The sequence below is a fragment of the Xenopus tropicalis genome, chromosome 2 (assembly GCF_000004195.4).
Source record: "Xenopus tropicalis strain Nigerian chromosome 2, UCB_Xtro_10.0, whole genome shotgun sequence".
Taxonomy (NCBI): domain Eukaryota; kingdom Metazoa; phylum Chordata; class Amphibia; order Anura; family Pipidae; genus Xenopus; species Xenopus tropicalis.
The window spans coordinates 1,673,168-1,695,494 of NC_030678.2; the positions used below are offsets into that span (position 1 = coordinate 1,673,168).

A 22,327-nucleotide genomic window follows, 5' to 3' on the forward strand; every position below is an offset into this window, starting at 1 on the left:
ATTATAAGGGATAATGTACCCCCTACTGTAAATGATAAGGATATTAGCAGTCACTGAGGGGTTCTGTGCCCCCCATATAAAGGCACAAGGCTGCAGGCTGAGTTATACAGGGAACTCTGAGTATCACTCATGTATTATAAGGGATAATGTACCCCCTACTGTAAATGATAAGGATATTAGCAGTCACTGAGGGGTTCTGTGCCCCCCATATAAAGGCACAAGGCTGCAGGCTGAGTTATACAGGGAACTCTGAGTATCACTCATGTATTATAAGGGATACTGTACCCCCTACTGTAAATGATAAGGATATTAGCAGTCACTGAGGGGTTCTGTGCCCCCCATATAAAGGCACAAGGCTGCAGGCTGAGTTATACAGGGAACTCTGAGTATCACTCATGTATTATAAGGGATAATGTACCCCCTACTGTAAATGATAAGGATATTAGCAGTCACTGAGGGGTTCTGTGCCCCCCATATAAAGGCACAAGGCTGCAGGCTGAGTTATACAGGGAACTCTGAGTATCACTCATGTATTATAAGGGATAATGTACCCCCTACTGTAAATGATAAGGATATTAGCAGTCACTGAGGGGTTCTGTGCCCATAGGGTAACAGTATCTGAGGGGTTAATAGTCTGGCATATGAGGGGTAACAGCATTTAAGGGGTTAAAACTTGGCATGTAGGGGGTAATAGTACCTGAGGGGTTAATAGTCTGGCATGTAGGGTAAATAACTGTGCCTGTAATGGCGCTTTCCCTGCTGGGATTGGTTGTTTTTACAGCATAAAGTAAACACTTTAATTTGACCAAAGGGAAAAAGGAGCGTGTGAGTGTCAGCAGTTGCTGGGCAGAAAATGAAACACAGGTTACTGGCAGTTACTGGCAGTGAGAGAGGAAACGTCGGGCTCTGTAAGTTTGGGGGATACATTTGGGTGGGACTGGGCATTCCCCCACCCCCCAGGGCTGGGACCCCTCAGTAGGGAGAGTGAGGGCAGGGGGGGTGCTCCTGGGACAGTTACTGCCCTTTAAAGGGGTCAATTCCCTGTGTTTGTACTTGGGGAGCTGGGGCTTTACTGTGTGACTGTCAGGGAGTCGCGGCAGCCTTACACGGGCACATTGGGCCCTTCTGACCAATTTGGCAGCCTTACACGGGCACATTGGGCCCTTCTGACCAATTCGGCAGCCTTACACGGGCACATTGGGCCCTTCTGACCAATTTGGCAGCTTATCTGCCCCCGTATGGGCACCCCCGGCCTAACATTGGTCACCGCTCAATCGGGCAGGTTTGATCTTTCCATCAGATCGGGGACCGTGTCGGCTCGTTGGTGGGGTCCTCGGCCCGACGGCCCATATACCCCCTGTTTTACCCCAATCGCTTGGCCTCCTTACGTTGGGGTTTTGGAGGGGGCAGTGTATGAGCAAGATGGGGTGGCTATGGGGGTGTAGTGCTCTGTGTGGCAAATACCCCATGTGTGGTAGGACTGCACCCTACTGTGTCATAATTTGGGGGATTCTCTCTTTGTAATAGGATGGGTAGCAGTTTTGCCTGGCAGCGCTGGGGTCCTGAGTTCAATCCCAGCCGGGGCTCTGTCTGCAAGGAGTTTGTATGTTCCCCCCGAGCCTGTGTGGGTACCCTGGTTTTCTCAAGCACCCCAAATACATATGGGGTGTGATAGGAACCTTAGACTGTAAGCTCACTGGGGCAGGGACTAATGGGATAGGGACAGTAGATTGTAAGCTCACTGGGGCAGGGACTGATGGGAATGAGATAGGGACCTTAGATTGTAAGCTCACTGGGGCAGGGACTGATGGGAATGGGATAGGGACCTTAGATTGTAAGCTCACTGGGGCAGGGACTGATGGGAATGGGATAGGGACCTTAGATTGTAAGCTCCCTGGGGCAGGGACTGATGGGAATGGGATAGGGCCCTTAGATTGTAAGCTCACTGGGGCAGGGACTGATGGGAATGGGATAGGGACATTAGATTGTAAGCTCACTGGGGCAGGGGCTGATGGGAATGGGATAGGGACCTTAGATTGTAAGCTCACTGGGGCAGGGGCTGATGGGAATGTGATAGGGACCTTAGATTGTAAGCTCACTGGGGCAGGGACTGATGGGAATGGGATAGGGCCCTTAGATTGTAAGCTCCCTGGGGCAGGGACTGATGGGAATGGGATAGGGACCTTAGATTGTAAGCTCACTGGGGCAGGGACTGATGGGAATGGGATAGGGCCCTTAGATTGTAAGCTCACTGGGGCAGGGACTGATGGGAATGGGATAGGGCCCTTAGATTGTAAGCTCACTGGGGCAGGGACTGATGGGAATGGGATAGGGACCTTAGATTGTAAGCTCACTGGGGCAGGGACTGATGGGAATGGGATAGGGACCTTAGATTGTAAGCTCACTGGGGCAGGGACTGATGGGAATGGGATAGGGACCTTAGATTGTAAGCTCACTGGGGCAGGGACTGATGGGATTTCACCTTTAACAATAATAGTTATTGACCTTCTCTTGTATGGGGGGGCTGATACAGGAAATAGCACAGGATGGGGCGCAGGATATGGGGGGGCACTGAGCCCTTATGGGTAGGGAAGGGATCCCCGAGGCTGGTGGTGCATTCGCACATATATACATATACAGAGATATTGTCTCAGCCTGAGAAGCAGCCGGCACTGAGAGGGTTAACATTGGGTCCCACAGTTTCTATTCGCGCAGCAGAGACTGAGAAATGAAAGTGAAAGGGGGGGGGGGCACAAAGGGAACTGCTCCTGTTGTACCCTGTGGCACAGCCACCCTGGTGAGCTGGGGGGGTATATACTGTATGTATGTGTGGGTGGGGGGGTATATACTGTACGTATGTGTGGGTGGGGGGTATATACTGTACGTATGTGTGGGTGGGGGGGTATATACTGTACGTATGTGTGGGTGGGGGGTATATACTGTACGTATGTGTGGGTGGGGGGGTATATACTGTACGTATGTGTGGGTGGGGGGTATATACTGTACGTATGTGTGGGTGGGGGGGTATATACTGTACGTATGTGTGGGTGGGGGGGTATATACTGTACGTATGTGTGGGTGGGGGGGTATATACTGTACGTATGTGTGGGTGGGGGGGTATATACTGTACTGTATGTGTGGGTGGGGGGGTATATACTGTATGTATGTGTGGGTGGGGGGTATATACTGTACGTATGTGTGGGTGGGGGGGTATATACTGTACGTATGTGTGGGTGGGGGGGTATATACTGTACGTATGTGTGGGTGGGGGGGTATATACTGTACGTATGTGTGGGTGGGGGTATATACTGTACGTATGTGTGGGTGGGGGGGTATATACTGTATGTATGTGTGGGCGGGGGGTATATACTGTATGTATGTGTGGGTGGGGGGGTATATACTGTACGTATGTGTGGGTGGGGGGGTATATACTGTACGTATGTGTGGGTGGGGGGGTATATACTGTATGTATGTATGTGTGGGTGGGGGGGTATATACTGTATGTATGTGTGGGGTGGGGGGTATATACTGTATGTATGTGTGGGTGGGGGGGTATATACTGTATGTATGTGTGGGCGGGGGGTATATACTGTATGTATGTGTGGGTGGGGGGGTATATACTGTATGTATGTGTGGGTGGGGGGGTATATACTGTACGTATGTGTGGGTGGGGGGGGGTATATACTGTACGTATGTGTGGGTGGGGGGGTATATACTGTACGTATGTGTGGGTGGGGGGGTATATACTGTACGTATGTGTGGGTGGGGGGGTATATACTGTACGTATGTGTGGGTGGGGGGGTATATACTGTACGTATGTGTGGGTGGGGGGGTATATACTGTACGTATGTGTGGGTGGGGGGGTATATACTGTACGTACCCCCACCCTCACTGTGCGCTCACCAACCCACTTATCAGGTTACAGCCATTTTATACTATTTCGCCGTGTTTGTCTTCTCTTATTTATGCCCCTCCCTCTTACTGGCACCCAGTAGCCCTTATCTCATGGGTGCAGCTGTGGGTGCCACATTGTTGCTCCCTTTCCTACAGCCCCCCCCCCCCGGAACTGGGACTTTGCCTGAATGTCACAGTGCCACCCCTGCCTGTCTTTTCCTGCCCCTGCCTATCTCTTCTTGCCCCTGCCTGTCTCTGCCCACCCCTGCCTGTCTCTACCCACCCCTGCCTGTCTTTTCCTGCCCCTGCCTGTCTCTTCTTGCCCCTGCCTGTCTCTGCCCACCCCTGCCTGTCTCTGCCCACCCCTGCCTGTCTCTGTCCACCCCTGCCTGTCTCTGCCCACCCCTGCCTGTCTCTGCCCACCCCTGCCTGTCTCTGCCCACCCCTGCCTGTCTCTGCCCACCCCTGCCTGTCTCTGTCCACCCCTGCCTGTCTCTGCCCACCCCTGCCTGTCTCTGCCCACCCCTGCCTGTCTCTGTCCACCCCTGCCTGTCTCTGCCCACCCCTGCCTGTCTCTGCCCACCCCTGCTTGTCTCTGTCCACCCCTGCCTGTCTCTGCCCACCCCTGCCTGTCTCTGTCCACCCCTGCCTGTCTCTGTCCACCCCTGCTTGTCTCTGTCCACCCCTGCCTGTCTCTGCCCACCCCTGCCTGTCTCTGCCCACCCCTGCCTGTCTCTTCTTGCCCCTGCCTGTCTCTGTCCACCCCTGCCTGTCTCTGCCCACCCCTGCCTGTCTCTGTCCACCCCTGCCTGTCTCTTCTTGCCCCTGCCTGTCTCTGTCCACCCCTGCCTGTCTCTGCCCACCCCTGCCTGTCTCTTCTTGCCCCTGCCTGTCTCTGTCCACCCCTGCCTGTCTCTGCCCACCCCTGCCTGTCTCTGTCCACCCCTGCTTGTCTCTGTCCACCCCTGCTTGTCTCTGTCCACCCCTGCCTGTCTCTGTCCACCCCTGCCTGTCTCTGCCCACCCCTGCCTATCTCTGCCCACCCCTGCCTGTCTCTTCTTGCCCCTGCCTGTCTCTGCCCACCCCTGCCTGTCTCTGCCCACCCCTGCCTGTCTCTGTCCACCCCTGCCTGTCTCTGCCCACCCCTGCCTGTCTCTGCCCACCCCTGCCTGTCTCTGCCCACCCCTGCTTGTCTCTGTCCACCCCTGCCTGTCTCTGCCCACCCCTGCCTGTCTCTGTCCACCCCTGCTTGTCTCTGTCCACCCCTGCTTGTCTCTGTCCACCCCTGCCTGTCTCTGTCCACCCCTGCCTGTCTCTGCCCACCCCTGCCTGTCTCTGCCCACCCCTGCCTGTCTCTTCTTGCCCCTGCCTGTCTCTGTCCACCCCTGTCTGTCTCTGCCCACCCCTGCCTGTCTCTGTCCACCCCTGCCTGTCTCTTCTTGCCCCTGCCTGTCTCTGCCCACCCCTGCCTGTCTCTGCCCACCCCTGCCTGTCTCTTCTTGCCCCTGCCTGTCTCTGTCCACCCCTGCCTGTCTCTGCCCACCCCTGCCTGTCTCTGCCCACCCCTGCCTGTCTCTGTCCACCCCTGCCTGTCTCTGCCCACCCCTGCCTGTCTCTGTCCACCCCTGCCTGTCTCTTCTTGCCCCTACCTGTCTCTGCCCACCCCTGCCTGTCTCTGTCCACCCCTCCCTGTCTCTGCCCATCCCTGCCTGTCTCTGCCCACCCCTGCCTGTCTCTTCTTGCCCCTGCCTGTCTCTGCCCACCCCTGCCTGTCTCTGCCCACCCCTGCCTGTCTCTGCCCATCCCTGCCTGTCTCTGCCCACCCCTGCCTGTCTCTTCTTGCCCCTGCCTGTCTCTGCCCACCCCTGCCTGTCTCTGCCCACCCCTGCCTGTCTCTGCCCATCCCTGCCTGTCTCTGCCCACCCCTGCCTGTCTCTTCTTGCCCCTGCCTGTCTCTGTCCACCCCTGCCTGTCTCTGTCCACCCCTGCCTGTCTCTGTCCACCCCTGCTTGTCTCTGTCCACCCCTGCCTGTCTCTGCCCACCCCTGCCTGTCTCTGCCCACCCCTGCCTGTCTCTGCCCATCCCTGCCTGTCTCTGCCCACCCCTGCCTGTCTCTTCTTGCCCCTGCCTGTCTCTGTCCACCCCTGCCTGTCTCTTCTTGCCCCTGCCTGTCTCTGCCCACCCCTGCCTGTCTCTTCTTGCCCCTGCCTGTCTCTTCTTGCCCCTGCCTGTCTCTGTCCACTCCTGCCTGTCTCTTCTTGCCCCTGCCTGTCTCTGCCCACCCCTGCCTGTCTCTGCCCACCCCTGCCTGTCTCTTCTTGCCCCTGCCTGTCTCTGCCCACCCCTGCCTGTCTCTTCTTGCCCCTGCCTGTCTCTTCTTGCCCCTGCCTGTCTCTGTCCACCCCTGCCTGTCTCTTCTTGCCCCTGCCTGTCTCTGCCCACCCCTGCCTGTCTCTGCCCACCCCTGCCTGTCTCTGCCCACCCCTGCCTGTCTCTGCCCACCCCTGCCTGTCTCTGCCCATCCCTGCCTGTCTCTGCCCACCCCTGCCTGTCTCTGCTGTGTGTACCGTCTGTACTGTCCAAACCGAGTGGGAGAGTCACACTGGGGGGCCTCTGTGCCAAATGGGGTTCCCTAGGGGCGGAGGTGCCAATCCCTTACACCCAGTTACACACAGAGGCCCACTGAGTTGCACTTTGGGGCAGTTGCGCCTGGAGGGAAATATTTTCGCCTGGGTATGGGGGGGGCACATACAGAGGCAAATGGGTTACATACAGTATATATGTATACAGGCACGGAATGTACAGTAATTACTGGGCTCCTAATGGAAACACAGTAAACGTTGCAGATGGAACGGCCCACAGGGGTAAAAGACACAGGACTTACCTCTTCCCTCAACCCTAAAATGGCTGGAGGGGAACCTGACTCCATCCTGAACCCCACGCTCGCCTAGTGGATCCGGAACCCCACGCTCGCCTAGTGGATCCGGAACCCCACGCTCGCCTAGTGGATCCGGAACCCCACACTCGCCTAGTGGATCCGGAACCCCACGCTTGCCTAGTGGATCCGGAACCCCACACTCGCCTAGTGGATCCGGAACCCCCCACTCGCCTAGTGGATCCGGAACCCCACGCTCGCCTAGTGGATCCGGAACCCCGCGCTCGCCTAGTGGAGCCAGAACCCCGCGCTCGCCTAGTGGAGCCGGAACCCCGCGCTCGCCTAGTGGATCCGGAACCCCGCGCTCGCCTAGTGGATCCGGAACCCCGCGCTCGCCTAGTGGCGCCGGAACCCCGCGCTCGCCTAGTGGATCCGGAACCCCACGCTCGCCTAGTGGATCCGGAACCCCACGCTCGCCTAGTGGAGCCGGAACCCCACGCTCGCCTAGTGGAGCCGGAACCCCCCACTCGCCTAGTGGAGCCGGAACCCCACGCTCGCCTAGTGGATCCGGAACCCCACACTCGCCTAGTGGAGCCGGAACCCCCCACTCGCCTAGTGGAGCCGGAACCCCGCGCTCGCCTAGTGGAGCCGGAACCCCCCACTCGCCTAGTGGATCCGGAACCCCACGCTCGCCTAGTGGATCCGGAACCCCGCGCTCGCCTAGTGGAGCCGGAACCCCGCGCTCGCCTAGTGGAGCCGGAACCCCGCGCTCGCCTAGTGGATCCGGAACCCCGCGCTCGCCTAGTGGATCCGGAACCCCGCGCTCGCCTAGTGGTGCCGGAACCCCACGCTCGCCTAGTGGATCCGGAACCCCACACTCGCCTAGTGGAGCCGGAACCCCCCACTCGCCTAGTGGAGCCGGAACCCCACACTCGCCTAGTGGATCCGGAACCCCACACTCGCCTAGTGGAGCCGGAACCCCACACTCGCCTAGTGGAGCCGGAACCCCACACTCGCCTAGTGGATCCGGAACCCCACACTCGCCTAGTGGAGCCGGAACCCCCCGCTTCTGATGCTCTCGGGGATCTGTAGGAACTTCAAGCAGAGTCTACTGGACCTTCTGTGGCCTTCAAAACCCTTTGGTCCCCTCCCCCCCCCACTCTTTATAATGTTTAACGGTTACGGGAACAAAACCCACTCAAGTTGGGGCAGAGCAGGTGGGGCGGAGCTACATTGTGCCCCCCTTCATCCTCCCGTATCCATGGACACCACAACCCTGATGTCTTATCTACCACCGCTCTTATGGTGGAGATCAAACTCTTACCTTGGAATGTCCGTGTCCAATAAGAAGAATTCTCATATTCAGAGTTATACACAGAGCTAAGCGAGAAACCCAATTGGACGGGAGTGAACTCTGGGCACTGGGAGAACCTTGGCTGGGTACAAACTGCCCCTCTACCTGCCCCTCTACCTGCCCCTCGTATGGAGCTTCTCAGGCCCAACAATCAACTCCAATGGGAAACTGACCAACCCCTGAGGAACGAGGAACGGCTGCTGATTGGTTCTGCCTGAAGCTCATTGTACAGTAACTGGTTCAGCGGAACTTTAACTCACGGTGAATTGGAATAACCGGCGGAATGTTCCTTGTGCGAATTGTGTTTTCTTGTTGGTAAATGGAAAAACAATAAAAACAATTTGAAAAAATTGGTCGTTAGAGAGAGAAAACGCGTACGGGCGACTTTAGTTTGGCTTCTTGTTACTCAGGCGCCGGCCGGCTAGTCGGGCAGTGATACAATGGCAGGATGATGGTACTACATGGAGGGGGTGGGTCTTGGCCATTGAGGGCGGAGCTGCCTTTGGTGCCGCGGTTACATTATATAAGGCTGTGTGTGCCAATGGGGGCAATAGGGGCAAGCGGGGCAGGAACCCAGGGGCAAAAGTTGTGTTTTTTAATGTTAATATTATGTAGGTGTTGCTATGGGCATCGTGAGGGTGTATCTGCCCCTGCACCCCCCCCCACTCCCAGTGCTCCGTCTCACAGGGGCAAACAGGGGGGTATGTGGGTGCAGTGAGCAAAGGGACCCCTGAACTCTGTGCTTGGTCAGTCCCAGGGGGAAAGTACAGGGCTGTGTTGTACCTTATCTATAGTGTGAGTATCAGTGTGAGTATCAGTGTGAGTATCAGTGTGAGTATCAGTGTGAGTATTAGTGTGAGTATTAGTGTGAGTATCAGTGTGAGTATCAGTGTGAGTATCAGTGTGAGTATCAGTGTGAGTATTAGTGTGAGTATTAGTGTGAGTATCAGTGTGAGTATTAGTGTGAGTATCAGTGAGTATCAGTGTGAGTATCAGTGTGAGTATTAGTGTGAGTATCAGTGTGAGTATCAGTGTGAGTATCAGTGTGAGTATCAGTGTGAGTATTAGTGTGAGTATCAGTGTGAGTATTAGTGTGAGTATCAGTGTGAGTATTAGTGTGAGTATCAGTGAGTATCAGTGTGAGTATCAGTGTGAGTATTAGTGTGAGTATTAGTGTGAGTATCAGTGTGAGTATCAGTGTGAGTATCAGTGTGAGTATTAGTGTGAGTATTAGTGTGAGTATTAGTGTGAGTATCAGTGTGAGTATTAGTGTGAGTATCAGTGTGAGTATTAGTGTGAGTATCAGTGTGAGTATCAGTGTGAGTATCAGTGTGAGTATCAGTGTGAGTATTAGTGTGAGTATCAGTGTGAGTATCAGTGTGAGTATTAGTGTGAGTATCAGTGTGAGTATCAGTGTGAGTATCAGTGTGAGTATCAGTGTGAGTATCAGTGTGAGTATCAGTGTGAGTATCAGTGTGAGTATTAGTGTGAGTATCAGTGTGAGTATTAGTGTGAGTATCAGTGAGTATCAGTGTGAGTATCAGTGTGAGTATTAGTGTGAGTATTAGTGTGAGTATCAGTGTGAGTATCAGTGTGAGTATCAGTGTGAGTATCAGTGTGAGTATTAGTGTGAGTATTAGTGTGAGTATCAGTGTGAGTATTAGTGTGAGTATCAGTGTGAGTATTAGTGTGAGTATCAGTGTGAGTATCAGTGTGAGTATCAGTGTGAGTATCAGTGTGAGTATTAGTGTGAGTATCAGTGTGAGTATCAGTGTGAGTATCAGTGTGAGTATTAGTGTGAGTATCAGTGTGAGTATCAGTGTGAGTATCAGTGTGAGTATTAGTGTGAGTATCAGTGTGAGTATCAGTGTGAGTATCAGTGTGAGTATCAGTGAGTATCAGTGAGTATCAGTGTGAGTATCAGTGTGAGTATCAGTGTGAGTATCAGTGTGAGTATTAGTGTGAGTATCAGTGTGAGTATTCGTGTGAGTGTCAGTGTGAGTATTAGTGTGAGTATTAGTGTGAGTATTAGTGTGAGTATCAGTGTGAGTATCAGTGTGAGTATTAGTGTGAGTATCAGTGTGAGTATTAGTGTGAGTATCAGTGTGAGTATCAGTGTGAGTATTAGTGTGAGTATCAGTGTGAGTATTAGTGTGAGTGTCAGTGTGAGTATTAGTGTGAGTATCAGTGTGAGTATCAGTGTGAGTATTAGTGTGAGTGTCAGTGTGAGTATAGTGAGAGTAACGAGTGCAAAGCTGTGTCATTTCCAGTAAATGGAAAGTGAAAGGAATCTCTAGACTTTATAGATCACTTAGAAACACATTTCCATCCAGAGTAGCAGCACCGAGCGGGGTTCTAGCATCTGGGGCAGTTCCTGCTTGATTCAGTCTAACGACCTGGTGAGTAGAACCCTGGGTGGGAAGGTGAGAGATACAGCAGGTACCTTTAGCAGGCAGTTCCAGGGGTACCCAGGGCACAAATAAGCACTCACCCCAAATCCCCCCCTAACTGGCCTTCAGGCTGGGCCCCCTTAGCCCATAACAAGGTTACAGATATATAGAAACATTGGGGTAACAGTCACCCCGCTATAGTTCCAGGGGTACCCAGGGCACAAATAAGCACTCACCCCAAATCCCCCCCTAACTGGCCTTCAGGCTGGGCCCCCTTAGCCCATAACAAGGTTACAGATATATAGAAACATTGGGGTAACAGTCACCCCGCTATAGTTCCAGGGGTACCCAGGGCACAAATAAGCACTCACCCCAAATCCCCCCCTAACTGGCCTTCAGGCTGGGCCCCCTTAGCCCATAACAAGGTTACAGATATATAGAAACATTGGGGTAACAGTCACCCCGCTATAGTTCCAGGGGTACCCAGGGCACAAATAAGCACTCACCCCAAATCCCCCCCTAACTGGCCTTCAGGCTGGGCCCCCTTAGCCCATAACAAGGTTACAGATATAGATAGTGAGTGCCAGTACTGAGGTACTTATTGCCCCATATTCTGCCCCATGCCCATTATTGGTTACTTTGGGGGCAGTTTGGCCAGGCTTTCATGCTCAGACAATAAGGGGTTACAGTGACAGACGCAGGTTTGGGGGGGGGGGGCAGATTGCGCCATACCGGGAGCTGTCAGTGTATAAATGCCCGGGGCCCGTCTCTCCCATTAACCCCCCAATGTGCTACATGCCCCCCCCATATACCATATAATCAGTATTACAGCCGTGCGTCTCGCTGACTCCCCAATCTGTTTCTATTCGGCAGGACCCCCCCCCCCGTGGGAGAAGATGACGCTGATCCGGGTAAGTGTAACGGGCAAAATATCTAAACTGGGGGTTAAAGGAGAAGTAAAGTAGAAGGTAATGGGAGATACCAGTTTGTTAGGCCCCCCCAGTGGCAAGAATTGGAGAATATTTACCCTAGGTTGGTGCCCCTTTGCCCCAGAGTGGGACATTGCCATTGTTCCTGTGCCCCCAGGTGTCCCTTGTTGCCCCTTGGCCTTGGCCCCCCCCCCCAAGTACCCCGGGCTGGTTTGGTTTTTATAGTGACTCTCTTTATACCATTGGGTAAATCCAGCCCTACGTCCCCCGTGTAGGGAAGCCCCGCCCACTGCGCTGTGGGTTGGTACATTGGTTTGTGCTGATACTGTCCCAATCTGCACCCTGTCCCCCCCAGGGGCCCCCCACACACTGTACCAGCTCATCATGGGGTCACCCCCTCAGCGTCACAAATAGTTACACACCTGCACGGTGACACTGTGGGTACGATGCGGTGACTGGGGGTTCAACAAGGTGACACTGGGGGTACGATGCGGTGACTGGGGGTTCAACAAGGTGACACTGTGGGTACGATGCGGTGACTGGGGGTTCAACAAGGTGACACTGTGGGTACGACGCGGTGACTGGGGGTTCAACAAGGTGACACTGGGGGTACGATGCGGTGACTGGGGGTTCAACAAGGTAACACTGGGGGGTATGGCACGGTGACAGGGGTACTGCATGGTGATGCTTGGGGGTATGGCACGGTGACACTGGGGGGTACGGCGGGTGACACTGGGGGTACGGCGGGTGACACTGGGGGTACAGCACGGTGACACTGGGGGTACGGCGGGTGACACTGGGGGTATGGCACGGTGACACTGGGGGTACGGCAGGTGACACTGGGGGGTACAGCACGGTGACACTGGGGGGTACGGCGGGTGACACTGGGGGGTACGGCGGTTGACACTGGGGGGTACGGCAGGTGACACTGGGGGGTACAGCACGGTGACACTGGGGGGTACGGCGGGTGACACTGGGGGGTACGGCAGGTGACACTGGGGGGTACGGCGGGTGACACTGGGGGGTACAGCACGGTGACACTGGGGGTACGGCGGGTGACACTGGGGGTATGGCACGGTGACACTGGGGGTACAGCACGGTGACATTGGGGGGTACAGCACGGTGACATTGGGGGGTACGGCGGGTGACATTGGGGGGTACGGCGGGTGACACTGGGGGGTACAGCACGGTGACACTGGGGGGTACGGCGGGTGACACTGGGGGGTACAGCACGGTGACACTGGGGGGTACGGCGGGTGACACTGGGGGTATGGCACGGTGACACTGGGGGTACAGCACGGTGACATTGGGGGGTACAGCACGGTGACATTGGGGGGTACGGCGGGTGACATTGGGGGGTACGGCGGGTGACACTGGGGGGTACGGCGGGTGACATTGGGGGGTACGGCGGGTGACACTGGGGGTACTGCATGGTGACAGGGGTACTGCATGGTGATGCTTGGGGGTATGGCACGGTGACACTGGGGGGTACGGCGGGTGACATTGGGGGGTACAGCACGGTGACACTCGGGGGTACGGCAGGTGACACTCGGGGGTACGGCGGGTGACACTCGGGGGTACGGCGGGTGACACTCGGGGGTATGGCGGGTGACACTGGGGGGTACGGCGGGTGACACTGGGGGTTCAGCTCCAGTCCTGCAGATTATTGTACTTAGAGACAGGGCTGGGCTCCCAGGAGAAGATACTGAGGGACATGTGACCTCTTTTGTGTCTTTTTATTGGTGGAGAGAGATGTACTGACTGTTCCTTTCCTTCCAGGTGTGTGTGATTGCCCTGTGTATCCTGTACTCTCCAGCGCTTGGGGGTAAAGTTCCTTTTCTATTTTAATAACATTATTAGGGGAACCTGCCCCCCCCCTCAGGGCATCGGTTACAGAGCAGGGACCCCCCCAGTAGAAAGGGAAATGGATCCTTTGGTGTCCCCTTATAGCCCCGATCCATTCCCATAATCTGCCCACATCTGGGGCTTTTCCTTCTCTAATTATAGGGGGGGGGGGGGCAGTTTCTCAGTTCAGTTTTATCCTGATCTTATGTCACCACTGATTTGCTGAATTTATTCCCAGTATGTCCCCATTCTGTCTCCCCATTGGCCCTTTATCCTCGTCTATATCCTTTATTCTGTTTTATTCCTTGTATGGTTTCATCTCCTTATTAAACGTCCTACTCTCCTGGGGGTGAGGGCCCCGTTTTATTTGTTTCTTGAGGCCGGTGCAGTAAGTACAGTATATAAAACATGGCCTTTTTAGCCCTATTCATTTGTAGGGTTTAGTTCTCCTTTAATGACATTGCGCACACAGTGTGGATTTGCCCCAATCAGGGGGGTTTGGGAATGACTCCAAGGGGCCAATTAGAGCTCAGAAAACCCCGCCCACTTTCAGTTTATTCCTAAATCCCATAGGGGTGCATAGAAAGTGGGCGGGGTCGGACTGGGGGTGCGGGGCTTCTGCCTCGGGGGCCCCTACACCCCCCCATTGGCCCGTTACCTGCAGTGCGTTGGGGGAGGGAGACCCGAGGATCGGGGGGGCACCCTGTGGGGGGTCGGGTCTGGGCCGCCTTGAAAGTGGATGAATTTTTTTGGGGTGACCTCTACTTTTAAACTTGGATAAATCTGCCCCCTGGTGTGGTATTAGCCTTATACCCCCCCCCCCAGGCCTGTAACATTCTGTCCTTTTCTACTTCTCTTACATCGTCTTGGGGCAAATCTAACCCAGGAACTGACAGTTACAGAGACAAGTGGGCCGCCATCCTGAGTGACTGGGGGCCCCAATCATTAGTGCCAATGGGGGGCCACATTGAAGGCTACTGAACATTTCTCTTGTCTCCTTACGCAGGTGAGTCAGTGAGAGTGGCCACCTACCTGTATGGCTCCGCCCAGCTCCCATGTGACTTTCCCTTTGTCACCGGCTCCCAGGATGTGGTCGTGACGTGGCTGAAAGTGGCGGATATTGCCGGCGGCGCCGAGCATCTGGTGGTGCACAGCTACAGGGATGGGCGGGACCTCTCCGAGTATCAGAACCCACTGTACAAAGGTCGGACTCACAGGCCCAAAGGGACATTGGATCTGATCCTGACCAATGTGACCACTGATGATGAGGGAACCTATATCTGCCAGGCAGCCAATCAGAAGTCCAGAGGATCCAAGGAAATCCTGCTCTCCATAGACAGTAAGTGGAGACACAGCTAATGATTGGCTCTCACTTTCTCAGCCTGAAACTATAGGCCTGTTAGTCTGACATCAGTAGTAGGAAAGCTTCTGGAAGGGGTAATAAGGGATAGGGTACTTGAATACATTGCAGTTCACAATACTATTAGTTTGTGCCACAGGGGGTTTATGGGTAACAGATCTGACTCATTTAGTCGCCTTTTATGAGGAGGTGAGCGGAAACCTAGATGCTGGGATGGCAGTGGATGGGATCTACTGATACAGTACCGCACAGAAGGTTAATGATAAAGTATAGGGTGTGGGGTTTGCTTGGAAGGGTTGAACCTGATGGACTCTGGTCTTTATTCAACCCTATGTAACTATGTGACTATGTAACTTTCAGGGTTAAATGCAGAAGATCCGACCGTTACTGTTGTTTCCATCGATGGGGAGAAGAGGCTGAAGTGCGTGAGTTCGGGGGTGTACAGAGACCCCCGGGTTGAATGGCACGACAGGGAAATGACAGATCTCTCCACCTATGGAAGTCTCACCGTCACCGACGCGGGGGATGGGAGGAAGGTGGTGGAGTCGGTGCTGAGTTTCCCGTATGAGCCCAACCACCATTACTTCTGCCACGTGAAGGAGGGGGGGCTGAAACGATCCGCCAGGGCCGTGGAGTCAGGTAATGGGGCCGTGTTATTGGCTGTTTGCTTGGTCTGCTGGGGGGCCCTGAGGCTGGAGGGCAGTACGTTACAGGGGGAGACTCTACCCTGTTGGCCTCCTTGACTGGAATCTGGGGGGGCTAATAGAGTAGAGCTGAATGGACACGGGGTCCCCGGACACTGGGACAGCCCATACATGAATGGGGCAATTTACAGCCAGATCTGGCCATGGCCACCTACCTGCTGGGCCAATCAGGGCTTATCTGATCTTTGGCCTCAGGGACAACAGTTGCATCATCCACTGGGTTGGTCAAGGGCCACATCAACGTGCCAATACCCCCCTCACACAAATGTAACCCTACCTTGGCCTTTCCAGCGAGTGATGGGAGAACGTGGGTCCCAGCTAAGCCCAGGGTAAGAGGAGAGGGAAGGTGTTGTGTAACTGCACCTCTCTGTAGAGACAAGATGGTGGCCTGAGGTTCTTGTAAACAAACAAAAGGGGTTTCATTGAAGGACACCACAGGGTTAATACAATGAGGCAGTTTTATAAGCAGTCAGATACAGTCACGGGGTGACACCCCCATGGTAGGTAACTGTTGGCCGGGGCACTAATGGCCTCGTGGGAGACCAGGAGCAACTAGCCCTTTAAGGCTAGTGGTCTGGATCCCTCCAGTGGGAAGTGTTCTGGGAGTAATGTTCTAGGCCTGAATCCCGTCAGTACCGCGCTCCTTGCACTTTAGGCCAGTGATGCCTCAGGGGGCCCTCCCTCCAGCTGTCAGTCCTTGGGGGGCCCTCGCTCCAGCTGTCAGTCCTTGGGGGGCCCTCGCTCCAGCCGTCAGTTCTTGGGGGGCCCTCGCTCCAGCCGTCAGTCCTCGGGGGGCCCTCGCTCCAGCCGTCAGTCCTTGGGGGGCCCTCGCTCCAGCCGTCAGTCCTTGGGGAGCCTTCGCTCCAGCCGTCAATCCTTGGGGGGGCCCTCGCTCCAGCCGTCAGTCCTTGGGGGGCCCTCGCTCCAGCCGTCAGTCCTTGGGTGGAGCACAGGCTGCTTCACAGCTGACCCTGGGGCTTCTGCTGCCTTAGGTGCGGATCCTCGGGGGCGGGTCAAGCAAGGGCAGCTGTATGCCTCCCCAGGTATCTGGCCGCTCCCTGCCCCGGCCCTGGGCTGCTCTCTGTAGATTTGCCCCTTCCCACGTTACTAGAACTGCCCCTGACACAGTCAGTCCTACAATCTGACTAAACCTCCTCCAAGGGGTCCCAAGGGCGGTCCCTCTAGGGCAGAGCTCCTTGCTGGGCCTTGTTGCCCTCGATCCCCAGACAGATCCCCTTGGGTCAGGAATTGGGTCAGAAATTTCAGCCACGTTTCCCCCTGGGTCAGATTGAAAAAAATCCTTTCTAACAAATGGCCTCGCATGGGGGTAAGAGTTGGGCAAAAAGTATGATAAGTGGGGCAGATGGGGGCAGACCCATTGGCTGGGGGTATGGGGAGAGACACCTGGGAGCGAGACTGTCGGGATAACATGGTGTCTCTCTGTCTCTTTCAGATAAAGCTGTCGATGTTGATGATGAACTGTGATCTCCGGCAGTGAGAAGTCTTACGTTTCCACCGGGATTGTCAGCTTTTAGCTTCTTTAGTTTGGATTGTGGTGTTAATATCAGTTAAAGGGGAAGTAAAGCTTATATTTTCCTACAATCATCACTTACATTTATATCTGCAAACAGCCTACACACAGACCCTTATTCAGCTTACATGTCATCAAGAATTCGGGCTTACACAGGCAGAACTGCTTTGTTTGAGCTGAGCTCAGGAGAGAAGGTTAGGAGGAAAAGATAGGAGTTGATGGCTAGAGCTGAGTTTCTATGGAAACAGCAATGCCGTCTCTTCATTGGCTGCTAGACTGGGGGGCGTGTTTGGTGACCTGAGCTGGGAAGAACTGAGCATGCCCAGTAGCCAAGAGCCAAAGTCAATTCCTGGGGGGTGATTAAGGGGGTGCGGCAGCTTTACTATGCAATAGTAACATACAATGTTTTTTTGCAATAACCATACAGGATGAATAAGGGGAGTAATATTGTCCTTGATTTTGAAGGGGAAGGAAAGGCTAATAAAGAGTTAATCCCAAGCTGCAGGCATATTTCTCCCATTCAGATGATCTGAAGCCAAACAGGAAAAGAAAGTTCCCATAATGCCTCGCTCCTGTGAGGAAGCTTCCTGCTGATTGGGTCAGATCCACATTCCTAAGGGGGGGGGGAGTCCTTAGCATTAGCAGAGAGAGCAGAGAGCTGCGTGTCTCTGGCACAGGAAAACAAAGAGACAAGAAATCCTGTGTTTCTTTTGACAGAGGACTCTCTGTGAGGGCTTAGGGCTGTATTTCCATTGACCTTTCTGAGTTTGTACCTTTCCTTCCCCTTTAATCACGCAAGTTATGTGCTGAATAGGAGTGAAGGTAATAATACACACACGTTATTTTGCTGTTGTTTGTTCATTGGTTTGGCAGGCGCTAAATATCAGCCAATGAAAGTTGTTGATTTTGAATTTCACATAGTTTAAAGCTCACAGTTCCAAGTGGGCAAATACTGCAAGTTGTGGGGTATAAACACCAATGATCTTGTGTCTGTAGGTTACGGGAATGTAGGGAAAGGGGGCTCTGTTCTCTCTTTCCAATAGGGATCGACTGAACCCCTGAGCCCACCCTGATGGATTCTGCAAATGGCCGACTATATGGATACGGGGTCCCGGGTTTGGCTGGGCTTGCTGTGGCCCCCGGGGGCCCCGTGTCGGCCAAACTGAATGGGATAAGAAATCATTTCTGTTGTAATAATAAAATAAAGCTTTTTTAGATATAAACAAAAATAACTGATCCATTGTGCTAAGGAGGTAAAATGCTTGAGAACCTTTAGAAATAAATGTTAATAATAATAAAATAATAATAACCTGCTCATCGTTACTGTGTCATTGAGCGGAACCGGGGGGGGGATTTATATATAAACTCAACCTGTGGTGCAAGAACCTTCCCGCCGTAGGAGTTCCCGACCGTCGCACAAGCGAATAAAAGATTTCAAAGAGGGATTAGGTTTTGTGTGTGGGTTTATTTCCCCTTTAAAGTGCAAAGGCTGTAATACTCTCTCTATGCAATGACTGGGCATTTACACCAGGGGGCGCTGCACCGGCACAGGGCACATTCAGCTTCACACAAATCTTAGTTTTTGCTCAAACAGAAACGCAAGTTATTGTTGGTCAGTGTTGGGCCAAATCTGTATTACGCCCCCCGTGTACTAACTGCCCCCTGTATGTGCCCCCGGGACCCCCTGGGCTGGATACTGAGTGCCAGGGGCAGTTAGGGCAGTGCTAGTTGCACTGGGATGGCGACAGTCTGAGACTGGCATAGAACAACTCAGGCTCCTCAGTACGGGCGGTGGCAGATCTGGGCAGAGGGCTCCGTGCCCCTTTCAGTGGGGCATACTCAATCTCTTCCGTGCGTCTCGGTTGGTGAGATTTTCCAGCGTTGGCAGCTTTGGGCACAATGGTGGCATAATGAAGACTGGCGCCATCTTCTGTGTCCTGCTGAGGAACGAGAGAGAGAGATTAGATTAGGAATGAGGCCCCTATAGTGTCTCAGTGTTACTGACCCAGCCAGCAGGGGGCACTGTGGTGCATTCCTACAGGCGCCAGTCAGGGAGGTGCCAAGGTAATTGTTCTGTACAGACATTAGTGTAACTGCCCCTGTCCCTAATATACTGCCATGATTGGTTGAGCAGCCGAGATTCCCTTCTCATGGGATGTGGCTCTGTAATGTGATTGGATGGTGTAGGACAGTGCTGTCGAACTGGCGGCCCGCGGGCCACATGCAGCCCTCGACCCCCCTCTGTGTGGCCCCCCACCTGTCTGGCTGCTTTGATGGCTTACTCTTGTGTAAGCTTTAAATGGTATCAGTACTGAGATTAACTGCCCCCCTGCATGGTTCCACCTCAGATTCAGGCTGTAATCCCCCTGTATTGTTTAAACATGTAATCCCCTGTGTTGTTCCACCTTTTAATCTCTGCATTGTTCTACCCCTGCAGGGTTCCCACCTCAGGCTCAGACTGTAATCACCCACATTGTTCCCCTGTTCACACCTCAGACAGACTGTAGGAGCAGTAGAAACCCACAAATAATCCCTGCACACTACAAAAAGAACATATACTGAGGTGGTACTGCAATTAAAAAGTTTTTTAATATATAGTTATTGTGCAGACTGTAGGAGCAGTGCCAGCATTGTGTCACTGTAGGCTGCCTGTGTGTGCCATACACACAGGCAGCATAGGGCAAGCAGAGTATGGCACACACAGGCAGGGTAGGGCAGGCAGAGTATGGCACACACAGGCAGGGTAGGGAAGGCAGAGTATGGCACACACAGGCAGGGTAGGGAAGGCAGAGTATGGCACACACAGGCAGGGTAGGGCAGGCAGAGTATGGCACACACAGGCAGGGTAGGGCAGGCTGAGTATGGCACACACAGGCAGCATAGGGAAGGCAGAGTATGGCACCACACAGGCAGGGTAGGGCAGGCAGAGTATGGCACACACAGGCAGGGTAGGGCAGGCAGAGTATGGCCCACACAGGCAGGGTAGGGCAGGCAGAGTATGGCCCACACAGGCAGGGTAGGGAAGGCAGAGTATGGCACACACAGGCAGGGTAGGGAAGGCAGAGTATGGCACACACAGGCAGGGTAGGGCAGGCAGAGTATGGCACACACAGGCAGGGTAGGGCAGGCAGAGTATGGCACACACAGGCAGCATAGGGAAGGCAGAGTATGGCACACACAGGCAGGGTAGGGCAGGCAGAGTATGGCACACACAGGCAGGGTAGGGCAGGCAGAGTATGGCCCACACAGGCAGGGTAGGGCAGGCAGAGTATGGCCCACACAGGCAGGGTAGGGAAGGCAGAGTATGGCACACACAGGCAGGGTAGGGAAGGCAGAGTATGGCACACACAGGCAGGGTAGGGCAGGCAGAGTATGGCACACACAGGCAGGGTAGGGCAGGCAGAGTATGGCACACACAGGCAGGGTAGGGCAGGCAGAGTATGGCCCACACAGGCAGGGTAGGGAAGGCAGAGTATGGCACACACAGGCAGGGTAGGGAAGGCAGAGTATGGCACACACAGGCAGGGTAGGGCAGGCAGAGTATGGCACACACAGGCAGGGTAGGGCAGGCAGAGTATGGCACACACAGGCAGGGTAGGGCAGGCAGAGTATGGCACACACAGGCAGGGTAGGGCAGGCAGAGTATGGCACACACAGGCAGGGTAGGGCAGGCAGAGTATGGCACACACAGGCAGCATAGGGCAGGCAGAGTATGGCACACACAGGCAGGGTAGGGAAGGCAGAGTATGGCACACACAGGCAGGGTAGGGCAGGCAGAGTATGGCACACACAGGCAGGGTAGGGCAGGCAGAGTATGGCACACACAGGCAGCATAGGGCAGGCAGAGTATGGCACACACAGGCAGGGTAGGGCAGGCAGAGTATGGCACACACAGGCAGGGTAGGGCAGGCAGAGTATGGCACACACAGGCAGCATAGGGCAGGCAGAGTATGGCACACACACAGGCAGCATAGGGCAGGCAGAGTATGGCAGGTTTTTGCTGTACTGCAACCATTAATATGGGTATGGTCATGTGATAACACAGGTGTGGTTTCAAGTGGGTGTGGTTTCAAAAAGGGGAGTGGTCAAAACTGGCTTCCATTATCGGCCCTCCACCACGTAGGTTGGAAAAATTCCGTCCCTCGGTACCACAGAAGTTGGACAGACCTGGTGTAGGAGATCCAATGTTGGATTGAACAGATCAGTCAGATCTTGGCCTTTCCCTCTATGGGAGAGAGAACTTGATAGGTAGGTCCCCCCCCCCCCATACTTCCGCCTGTGCCAGTTCTGTGCCGGGTTCTGAAATACCCACCTGTACATTTGGGTTGGACCTGCTCCCTGCGCCGGCACCGTGCGGGGTCTCCTCGGGGGCTTCAGGGGCTGCAGGGGGAGAACGTTCAGTTATTGGCATTTTAGTGTCTCCTTTGCCCAAATCCATAGACATTAGGCTCCTCCCACCACTTATTAGTTATTCCCTTAGTGCCCCAGACAGGGGTAATTCCTATACACATCATGGAGTGGGGGCCATTTGAGCCTAGTTTTGCTCATGTGATGCTGGGAGGTTGATAAGGGGCATTAGAATCTATGGGAGCAGGGGGAGATGCCCCCCCCCAGTGTTACATGTACATTAATGAGGGGCAGATCATCCCGATACCCCTGGGATCTGTGGGTTGGGCAGTTCTGCCGGGGCCCAGTAACTTACCTTTCCAGCAGGTTTTGCCGGGGCCCAGTAACTTACCTTTCCAGCAGGTTCTGCCGGGCCCAGTAACTTACCTTTCCAGCAGGTTCTGCCGGGGCCCAGTAACTTACCTTTCCAGCAGGTTCTGCCAGGGCCCAGTAACTTACCTTTCCAGCAGGTTCTGCCGGGGCCCAGTAACTTACCTTTCCAGCAGGTTCTGCCGGGGCCCAGTAACTTACCTTTCCAGCAGGTTCTGCCGGGGCCCAGTAACTTATCTTTCCAGCAGGTTCTGCCGGGCCCAGTAACTTACCTTTCCAGCAGGTTCTGCCGGGGCCCAGTAACTTACCTTTCCAGCAGGTTCTGCCGGGGCCCAGTAACTTTACTTTCCAGCAGGTTCTGCCGGGGCCCAGTAACTTACCTTTCCAGCAGGTTCTGCCGGGCCCAGTAACTTACCTTTCCAGCAGGTTCTGCCGGGCCCAGTAACTTACCTTTCCAGCAGGTTTTGCCGGGCCCAGTAACCTACCTTTCCAGCAGGTTCTGCCGGGCCCAGTAACTTACCTCTCAGGCAGGTTCTGCCAGGGCCCAGTAACTTACCTTTCCAGCAGGTTCTGCCGGGGCCCAGTAACTTACCTTTCCAGCAGGTTCTGCCGGGGCCCAGTAACTTACCTTTCCAGCAGGTTCTGCCAGGGCCCAGTAACTTACCTTTCCAGCAGGTTCTGCCGGGCCCAGTAACTTACCTCTCAGGCAGGTTCTGCCAGGGCCCAGT

The 22,327-nt window shown here is 54.5% G+C and overlaps 2 protein-coding genes across 2 annotated transcripts; one reads left to right on the forward strand and one right to left on the reverse strand.

Annotated features, from left to right (window-relative positions):
- The first annotated feature begins 824 nt into the window (after nt 1-824).
- LOC100489320 (butyrophilin-like protein 10) lies at nt 825-18,198 on the forward strand. Its single transcript, XM_031896420.1, has 6 exons — nt 825-908; nt 11,388-11,425; nt 13,223-13,268; nt 14,295-14,627; nt 15,009-15,287; nt 16,806-18,198. Exons 2-6 carry the CDS (start codon nt 11,411-11,413, stop codon nt 16,835-16,837), a joined length of 705 nt encoding a protein of 234 aa, XP_031752280.1. The 5' UTR covers nt 825-908; nt 11,388-11,410; the 3' UTR covers nt 16,838-18,198.
- Nucleotides 17,581-21,989, reverse strand: LOC116408735. The gene is made up of 2 exons (XM_031896421.1): nt 21,196-21,989; nt 17,581-18,820 (listed from the first exon to the last, which is right to left on the reverse strand). The coding sequence occupies exons 1-2, from the start codon at nt 21,325-21,327 to the stop codon at nt 18,608-18,610; spliced, it is 345 nt and encodes a 114-aa protein (XP_031752281.1). The 5' UTR covers nt 21,328-21,989; the 3' UTR covers nt 17,581-18,607.
- Nucleotides 21,990-22,327: the final 338 nt, after the last annotated feature.

What these genes read in the sequence shown, in the direction of transcription:
- LOC116408735 (XM_031896421.1), bottom strand. Translation starts at nt 21,327, where the DNA reads ATGTCTATGGATTTGGGCAAAGGAGACACTAAAATGCCAATAACTGAA. An exon ending in GGTCCAACCCAAATGTACAG is followed by an intron (nt 18,821 to 21,195) that starts GTGGGTATTTCA and finishes GTTCCTCAGCAG; the next exon opens with GACACAGAAGATGGCGCCAG.
- LOC100489320 (XM_031896420.1), top strand. An exon ending in GTACTCTCCAGCGCTTGGGG is followed by an intron (nt 13,269 to 14,294) that starts GTAAAGTTCCTT and finishes CTCCTTACGCAG; the next exon opens with GTGAGTCAGTGAGAGTGGCC. An exon ending in CGCCAGGGCCGTGGAGTCAG is followed by an intron (nt 15,288 to 16,805) that starts GTAATGGGGCCG and finishes TGTCTCTTTCAG; the next exon opens with ATAAAGCTGTCGATGTTGAT.